Source organism: Thermothielavioides terrestris, chromosome 1 (assembly GCF_000226115.1).
Source record: "Thermothielavioides terrestris NRRL 8126 chromosome 1, complete sequence".
Lineage (NCBI taxonomy): Eukaryota > Fungi > Ascomycota > Sordariomycetes > Sordariales > Chaetomiaceae > Thermothielavioides > Thermothielavioides terrestris.
The window spans coordinates 847,245-855,650 of NC_016457.1; the positions used below are offsets into that span (position 1 = coordinate 847,245).

General features: G+C 57.9%; 3 protein-coding genes across 3 annotated transcripts; 1 reads left to right on the forward strand and 2 right to left on the reverse strand.

Moving 5' to 3' along the window:
* Nucleotides 1-2,524: 2,524 nt before the first annotated feature.
* Nucleotides 2,525-3,936, forward strand: THITE_2106436 (uncharacterized protein). Its single transcript, XM_003648638.1, has 2 exons — nucleotides 2,525-2,625; nucleotides 2,720-3,936. Exon 2 carries the CDS (start codon nucleotides 2,766-2,768, stop codon nucleotides 3,006-3,008), a length of 243 nt encoding a protein of 80 aa, XP_003648686.1. The 5' UTR covers nucleotides 2,525-2,625; nucleotides 2,720-2,765; the 3' UTR covers nucleotides 3,009-3,936.
* A 1,107-nt stretch (nucleotides 3,937-5,043) lies between these two features.
* Nucleotides 5,044-6,219, reverse strand: THITE_2106438 (uncharacterized protein). Its single transcript, XM_003648639.1, has 3 exons — nucleotides 5,885-6,219; nucleotides 5,281-5,764; nucleotides 5,044-5,153 (listed from the first exon to the last, which is right to left on the reverse strand). The coding sequence occupies exons 1-2, from the start codon at nucleotides 5,976-5,978 to the stop codon at nucleotides 5,607-5,609; spliced, it is 252 nt and encodes an 83-aa protein (XP_003648687.1). The 5' UTR covers nucleotides 5,979-6,219; the 3' UTR covers nucleotides 5,044-5,153; nucleotides 5,281-5,606.
* Nucleotides 6,220-8,197, reverse strand: THITE_2106442 (uncharacterized protein). The gene has a single exon (XM_003648640.1). It carries the CDS (start codon nucleotides 7,959-7,961, stop codon nucleotides 6,591-6,593), a length of 1,371 nt encoding a protein of 456 aa, XP_003648688.1. The 5' UTR covers nucleotides 7,962-8,197; the 3' UTR covers nucleotides 6,220-6,590.
* Nucleotides 8,198-8,406: the final 209 nt, after the last annotated feature.

The following is an 8,406-nucleotide window of genomic DNA, read 5'->3' on the forward strand; positions in this document are numbered from 1 at the left end:
TTCGCAACAAGGGCAAGATGGTTTCCGATACGCGGCATGTCCGAGGATTCCGGGAGCGTTGACGTGCTTATGCGGCCAGGTGAGCTCACGATGCCCATGATTCCGCGGGCCTGCAAATCGGCTTGGCGTCAGTGATACACAAGCGAAACCCAAACGCCGAATTGGAGGCTGCCAGCTATATTTGCTGTGTGATAACGGAGCCACTCACAGTCGCGAGTTGCGAACGGACGGTGGCTAGCACGCTTTGCCGCCCTCAGGAGCGAAGTGAGGCGGAAACAGCGCCGTATATCTGAGCGTCATTGGCAGGCTTGCTTGGGACGGCCGGATTCATGCGCCTCCCTCACAACAGGCAGCCATTCGCTGCCAGCGCTGTCTGGTGATGTGACGGATTCGTGTGACCGGAATCAGGGCGATGCGGAACAATAACTCGAGCGAAGGCTCAAGTGTCGTGCCGGAACAGGGCGGGGAAGCAGGGCATGGCTCGACGACCAAAAATGCTGGCCAGGCCAACCAGCTGGCCGGAATGCCGTGGCACCACCGTGCTTCGATCCTTCCGTTGATCGAAACGTGTCACCAAAGCAGCCTTCATTTACGAAATACGGAGTATCTGCCAATGACCTCCACAAAGCCGAAACGTCGAACAGTGCCGCGCAGCAGGCAGCGATTTACCGAACTTTCACGGGAGCTGGTGCAATGCAGGCGAGCTGTGGGCCCGGGGCTGGAGCTGAGCGTGCCAAAGCGGTCAAGGTGTTTGCAACGCACAGTGAGTCAAACCGGACGCTCCCGCTGCCAGCTCGTGCACTCACCACCACCCCACAGACCCCAGACGAAGATTCTGTGGGTTCTGTGGATCGATGGGTTTGCTCGGCCCGAAAGTGGGCAAGCGCGGGCCTGCCCCACGGGGATAATTTTTCTGCGGGCACGCCAAACCCGCAACGGTTATTCTTAAAGAGGTCCCGCCAAGACTAATTTCGGAACCTGCCGCTTACAAGTATTTACAAATTGCCGCGAGGGAGCGGGGTCGCCACGACTTCGAGCAACATCAACAACGAAGAATTGCAAAGACTCGTAGCAGCAACTTCGTGAAACCTCAACCAAATTGAAAAAAAAAGAAAACGAAGTTAACCCGCACCCTAACCTTGACCCTCACCCTAACCATAACCCTCACCCTAACCAGCGGGGGGCTGGCGCCGCCCCCCGCACCCCCGGCGAACTAACCCGTGGCTAACCCGTGGCGATAGTGCAAACCCCTTGGCGGTCTTGGCGGGGTACTGACGCTGTAAAAACATTGCCGACAATTGGCCGAAATTAGTCTTGGCGGGACCTCTTTAAGATCCAGCCCCGCAACCACGCGAGTTTTGTCACGTCTCCCTGCTGGCCCGGGGACTCCGCGGTGCGGTCATGGCATAAGGTACCCCGGTCATATTCTTGGCTGCTTTACCGCCTGTTGCCCAGACCAACAGGATCTCAAGATGCTGCCGAAGAGAGCACATCAGTTTGGCCAAGCCTGCCAACCAGGTCCTGGGTTGTTTTGTTCTTGACCTCCGGAAAACAGCATGCCACCTCCAGTGATTTCTTTCACTGGTTGGAATGATGCCCAAACTCGGGAGATGATTTTCAGGGCCAAGGGCCCAACTTCCAACTCCCTCTGATGCTCCCTTGTCATCGGATGAATGCGGCAGGTTTGCTTGACCTGTTGGTGACGTGCCAGGTATGAGCGGGTAAATCTTTGGCACAACGGACAGGGCTCCGGCCGGGCTTCGGCCCAGCGTTGGCGACCCGTTGGGTATGGACATACGCACACGCTGTCCGCAGCTCCACCGCCGCAAATTGGGGGCTCGGCAGTGCCTCCCGTTGTTCGCTGGAAGACACATCTCACGCTCCTTGCGTTGCCACACATTATCGCAGGTAGCTCCTGGCACCACCACCGTCGTCCCCCAAGGGAACTGGCCATCCCTGGCATTCTCTGTTCTTCAGTCTGTGAAAAAGCTGGCTTCCTCATCCCGCTTTGTTTGCTTCTCCATGCCGGACCCCGCGCGCGGCATAAATAACACTTATAACCCCTTGCCGACACAAAACTGTGAGACAAATTCGGAGCTGCCTAACAAAAGAGACAAGGAAGGGGGAAAGCAACAGGGAGAGGAGACTGACTGTGATCTCGGGCCGTGGTACAAGGTACACGGCCATGCTTCCGTCTTCCCCAGAATTCCACTGGGCCGGACCCAGATTCCACTTCGAACACCCTCCACCTCCCTCCTCCCTGCTCCCTGTCAAAACGGCCGGGTCTGGTCTGGCCGCGTCTCCTTGGCAGGCCCGGCCTGCTCCCACATAAAGAACACAGTTGGTCTCAAAAAGTCCCGCTCTGCCTCGCGTTGCTTTTCTTACCCGACCAACACTTGACCGTCCCTTCCGCTTGTGCGCCGTGGCCGATCACATATCGATCCGTTGGGGGCAGTAGCCGAGGACCAGCCGTTCCGTAGCCCGTGATAGAATAACCCTAGCATCCATACCCGGGTATTAATACATATCAACCTCGGTCGCCCTCCTGCCCATCGCCTCGCTTCACATACGGATACAGCCTCCAGCCTGCTCGCCAACCTTGACGACCAAAAAGCCAAAAAAAAAGTTTGAGCTCTCTTTCCCAGTCCATCGCCTCTCCAGAAGGTAGCCCGTCTCGATATCCGCCCGCTTCCCGCCCACCGGTGTTAACCCAGTTTAGAATCTCCTGCTCTTTACCTCCATCACACCGCACACCAACTGTCACCATGCCCGTCTCGCAGGTCGCCGCGCCGTCCTCGCCCATCCCGATCCCGTCTCCGCGCCGGAATCTGGGCCTGATCACCAGCCAAGAGCTCTTCGCCAGCCTCAACGCGACCCTGGCGTCCAAGACGGACCAGCTCGTCACCCCGATCCACCACATCCGGGAGCACGACTACTCCGTCCCGGCCCCGCCGCCACCGAGCCCCGTCAGCTTCCGGGATCACTGGCCCGTGTCGATGCGTCGCTGAGCGGGCCGTTTTCCTCTGTTTCCTTTCAGTCACACCCTTTTTTTTTTTTTTTTTTTTTTTTCGTTTCTCCGCAACCATACCCGGCGTTACGGTGTCATCGGCAATCATCTCTCTCCCTTTCTGAGCTCTTCGACATTCATACCACCATCACACGACACAACACCATCCGCTTCGCTTCTCAACAAACCTTTTCATGTACACCACCGCCAATTTCGACAATGAAACGACTCATCCCGTCTCCGACGTTTTCACCTTACACCTTTTATTACGCCATCCCCCGCCCCGTTTTCCGGGTAACCGGTCTATCAGTATCATTCATCTCATAGAGTCTGGAATTTGGAGGCTGAAGTTTGGTTGAGGCATCTCCCATCAGCGAGCAGCGGTCGGCAAGCGATGCGAATTTCTTTTGTGTATTTATTTTTCTTGTAAAGGATCAGGGAATGGGCCAGGGAGGGATCATCTTGGGTTAGAGGCGATACATAAAAGTATCATATTTACTCGTTTTTTCTCACCCGAATGGTTATGCCTTTGGCTTGTGAAATCCTCTCCGGGGGCTGGCTGGGATAGGTGTGTTTGCTTTTGTTGGGTACCTTGCATGGCTAAGTGCATGAATCTGGCGGGTTGCTGCGTCTTCAGCGTCTTACAAGCAGGGGAGGAGTGCGGGAGGAGGTAGCTGGGCTGGAGACTGAGATGGTTTACGCTCCTCTTGCCGTTGTTCGAAGTTTTGCACGATCTCTTTCCTTTGGGAGATATTCATGAGGGGGGTACCCTCCTGAGATGTATCGATGCAACGTAGGTTAACTGTAACAACCGAGACTGGCGAATACGACTCCTCTTAGCATTGTACCTCTGAGTTTATCCCTCCAAATGGCGTGCTGCGCGTGTCTCGGTGCGCAATCCCTCCGGACACTAACATCCGAGATCGCAACATGATCAAAAGTCAAAAGGACGGAAGGAATGCAAAGAAAGCAAGAGATGCTGGGCTGGCGTGCTGGTTTGAGACAGCCTGTCTGGGTCCTCGGTCGCCCTGGTTCGCGTTCACAGCATGTAAATACATACAGTACAACCTAATTGTACACAGTTCTGTGGCTGGCATGTCAAGCTGGTGTGGGCATTTGGGGTAGGAGGGAGAGACAGGCATGGGGGAGAGCATGGATATTTGCGACGGTGGGAGTTGGGGGTTGACCGGCGCACGGGAGCGTGGGATGCGTGATGGGACCCTGATTCCGGACTCAGTGCAAGCAGTGTACACCACGCAAGAAGGGCTGGCTCTGCTTATCGGTTTCGCACCGTCTCAACAGCTGACTCTTTTCTGCGCCGCCCGGCGGTTCGTGGCTTCTGGTTCTGTGGGGGGCGCGGGTTGGTGAGCCAGTTCGTGGTTGACGCCGGTTTGGTTGGCTTGTTTGGTTGTTAATTCGAGAGGCAGTGGGGTAACACGGGAGTGGCCGACAGGTTGTTGTTTTATCTCGTCCTCAGGAGCATTGGAGTCTTTGAACTGCTCTTTTGTTTGTTTCAGACCTCGGGTTCGGTTGGGGGCGACCTGGCGTTGACGTGGCTGATGAGCGGATTTTTACCTCTGAGAGTAAAACAGAATAAAGACCAGATCTTGTACTTCCCTATCTCGACGACAGGTTGGCCCGTTGCCGTCCGATAGAGAGGGGACAAGAACCCATTTACTTGATTCCCAGATGACCAAGTCCCCGCTTACGTGAGTGAGATGTTCGGGCTCTCTGACCGCACTTCCCCTCGGCGTGAGACGAGCACTCCGCATCATCGGATGAGGGTGTGTTGCAGCTTATTCCAGACGGATGGATACACAGCAGCAAGAAGCTGGGACTCGGTGTGCGATGCTCCCCCACGTGGCTTCCCCTCTGCTCGACACCGTGTCCGACACCGTGTCTGATCCGCTCCGAGTTTTGCTCCGGCTGACAGCCACCCGGTGCAGGCTCTCGCAACGTTAACTTGACCTCGGCATGCGCGGAAGCAAGAATCTGAGTCTCAGTTATCAAAGTGTGGTGTTGTCTGCTCTCCGTGGGGGTTCACGCCTCGTCGGGGGGTGCCTTGGGGGGCCCGTGGCCAGAAATGGTTCCCGAAGTGGGATGGGAGTCGGCTGGGCTCTTCCCGTCTGGTTTCCGGTCTGGTAGTCTGGGGAGAGAATATAAGCGCCATGCCTGTGCCACCCAGACTGGAAGCCTCGGTCATTGCACTGTCAGCTGCGCTTTGCACGACTGCGCAGCCACATGATGCCCGCATGCTCAGGACTTAACCTTACCGTGACTAGGCAACCGAAAGTTTACGGAGTGCTGTAGCACACCGCATCCTGCGGTGGAGAGTTCCGCAGCCGAGGCAGATGGGGGTCAGAGAAGCACCAGCACCTTCACCGACACCCGAGCAGGCAATCTGACAAGGACCCGAAAGTAGTGATGTCGTTTGTCAAAAGAGAAAAATCAGCCTCACTGTATTGGTGGTATCAACGCCATTCCGTGCCGTCGCAGACGCCGAATGCGCAACAAGCAAGCCATGGCCGTGCAGCACACAACAACCCCCCCACTCACAAAGAGAGCGCCCCCCATGAAATCCCCTCTTTCACTCTTTCCTCTATAGCTTGGCCTCCTCCTTCAGCGTGCCGATCCTCAGCTTGGGGCCGTACTTCTCGAGCACGTTCTTGCCGTGGTACTTCCAGAACTGCTTGGTGGCGTCCTTGCCGGCCATGCGCTTGAGGATCTTTGCGCCGCCGGGGTGGTCGTCGACGAAGCCTAGTTCATTGTTCGGTTTGCGTCGGTTAGCCAAGCCGTTTTGCTCTGCTATGACCGGTTGGCGGTCGGTGCGATTTGCTGGGACGAAGGTGACAGCAAAAGAGACAGAATCCAACATACCCGTTACGTCGTAGACGCCGTCGTCGATAATGATGTACATGTCCTTGTCGCCCTTGTGCTGGGCGACCTCGGCCTTGGTGAATTGCTTGGACATGGCGGCGGCGGCTGGGAGTGGAAGATCGCGGGGTCGCCCGGTGTGGTACTACTCCGTAGGCGTGCGAGAAAAACTGACTGCAGAGCACGAAATCGCAGAACGCAAAGCAGGGGTTGATATTCACACACAATTAGTGTACATGGGACACACCGAGCGGAGCGAAGGTGAATGCGATTGTTAATTGTCGAGCGCTAAGTGGATGTTGCAGCTAGTTATCCGGAGTCGGCTCGGCTCCGCTGTTGGCCTCGAACCTCGGCTCAAGAAAGCTGGGGACCTGGACCAGGGGTGTCACCCCGCAGACGTCATTCATCCCAACCCGGGGCTTTGTTTAGATCAGGGGTAAAAACAAAAACCGCCGCTTGTGTTGCTGCCGAGGGATCGGGGTCGATTCTCAATCATGTATTCTTGCTTACACCCATTGAGACGTTGTAGTGTAGGATGTTGCCGTGACCAAGATGGACCCCTCCATGATCCCGCCAATCTCGATTTTTGGACTTATTGCTTCAAATCCGCCAGCTCAGCCGTATACCTGTCTAGATATAACCCAACGCCATGCAATGCCATAACTACAAGACAAAAAAAGGATAGGGCAACCATCAATCAGCCTTCCGCTCAAATAAAGGCCCAGACCAGCCAAGCCAGCGCCATCCACAACCACAGCTCCGCCGCCTCGACCCTCACGCCCGCGCTCGACCCGGGCCCGCAGCAGCTCGCGTTCACGAACGTGACGTTGTTCATGAGCGCCGCCACCTCGAACACGCTGCCCGGGTAGTTGCCATAGTTATAGTAATCCACGTTCAGCACGTTCGGCGGGCGGCCCCAGTCGGTCCGGCAGTTGTTGGCGGCCAGGCCGAGGCTGCCGTTGCCCTGCACCGCGTTGGTGACGTTGAGCTGGCTGACGGCCGGCACGAGGATCGACTGCCCCAGCAGCGACACCTCGACGTTCAGGTTGTGGTTCATCAGGTACAGCCGCTTCGTCGCGTCGGCGGCGGCCAGGCCCGGCGGGCGCTGCACGGTGCACGGGAAGGTCGGGTCGACCGGGTCGAAGGGGGTCTCCCACATCTGGCTGAACTCGTCCATCAGCCAGGGGTAGGCGGTCTGGTTGGCCATGTAGTCGAGGAACATGACGACGCGCTGGCCCGACAGGATCAGCTGGCCGAGCGTGGGCCAGTCGTCCGCGGCCATGGGCACGACCGGCGGCGAGAAGGCGAACTGCGTGATGCCCGACGCCTCGATGAAGGGCGCGTACCGGTCCGGCGTCGAGTAGTTGCCGTTGCCCAGCAGGATCGTCACCACGTCGTACGGGTGCGCCGCCACCCAGTCCCGCACCGTGCGCAGCCAGTCCGTGATGGGCCCCGCGTCGAGCAGGTCGCAGGACGTGTGGCAGAAGTGCGGCTCCGTGCCGTTCGCCGGCCACTGGATCTGCGCCTGCAGGAAGCGCACCCCGTCGTTGAGCTGGTCGGTCACCGGGTACTGCTGGTTGGCGGCCGCGCTGCCGGCCCGCACAAACGGGCTGTTGTGGCAGCCCACCTGTGTGATGTTGCTGTACTTGCGCGCGCAGAGCTCCGGGTAGTTGTTGCACGGCCGCGTGTTGGTGGGGCGCGGGGCGGCGCTGGTGGTGGAGGACGAGGTCCCGCTGCCGCTGGCGGTTGGCGACGTCGTGACGGAGCCGGTGAGGTAGGTGACCGTCTGGGTCTGGGAGGTGTCGGTATAGTTTGCCGTGAGCGCGCCGAGGTCGGTGGGCAGCGTCGTGGTTGCCAGCGTGACTGTTGACGAGAAGGTCTCGTAAGGTCCGGTCGGCGGCCTGGATTGGGGCGCGTCGGTTCTGGTGCCCGTCAGCATGGTGACCTCTTCGCTGCTGCTGCTACTGCTGCTGCTGCTGCTGCTGCTGCTGCTGCTGCTGGTGTCATCGCAGCGGGCGCAGTCGATGCTGAGCGACAGTGCCCAGAGCAGGCATGCGAGGCGCTTGAGAGACGCCATCATGCGGGATCGAAGGCAAGTTCGGGCTGTTCAGCACCGAGCCTAGGAGAAGGCATTGAGATGAACAAGAGTTGGACGCGGAACTTCGTCAAGATCAATGTGTGGAATTCTCCGCGGGTTTTGGATTTGATTCCAGGTTCCTCGCCGATCTCTCTTCACCTCAAACAGGCCCAGGCACGCGTCTGCGGATAGGGTACCACCTCAGCGTATCAAGCATTCCCCAGTGAGCACTGCCGCTGCGGTGGGGTCAGTCAAGCGCTGCACCCTTGCACCCGCCAGCGATAGGTTGCATGGAGTGGGCCCCGTGAGAAGCGTAGATGATTCTCAACCAGTCCGTCACCAGACCTTTGTGTGCAGCAGGTCCTGCCCAAATACTTCCCAAACTGAAACCAGGTCTTATCCTTTGGTCAGATGGCACTTTACTGGCTCTATAGCAATCGCCAGCCAG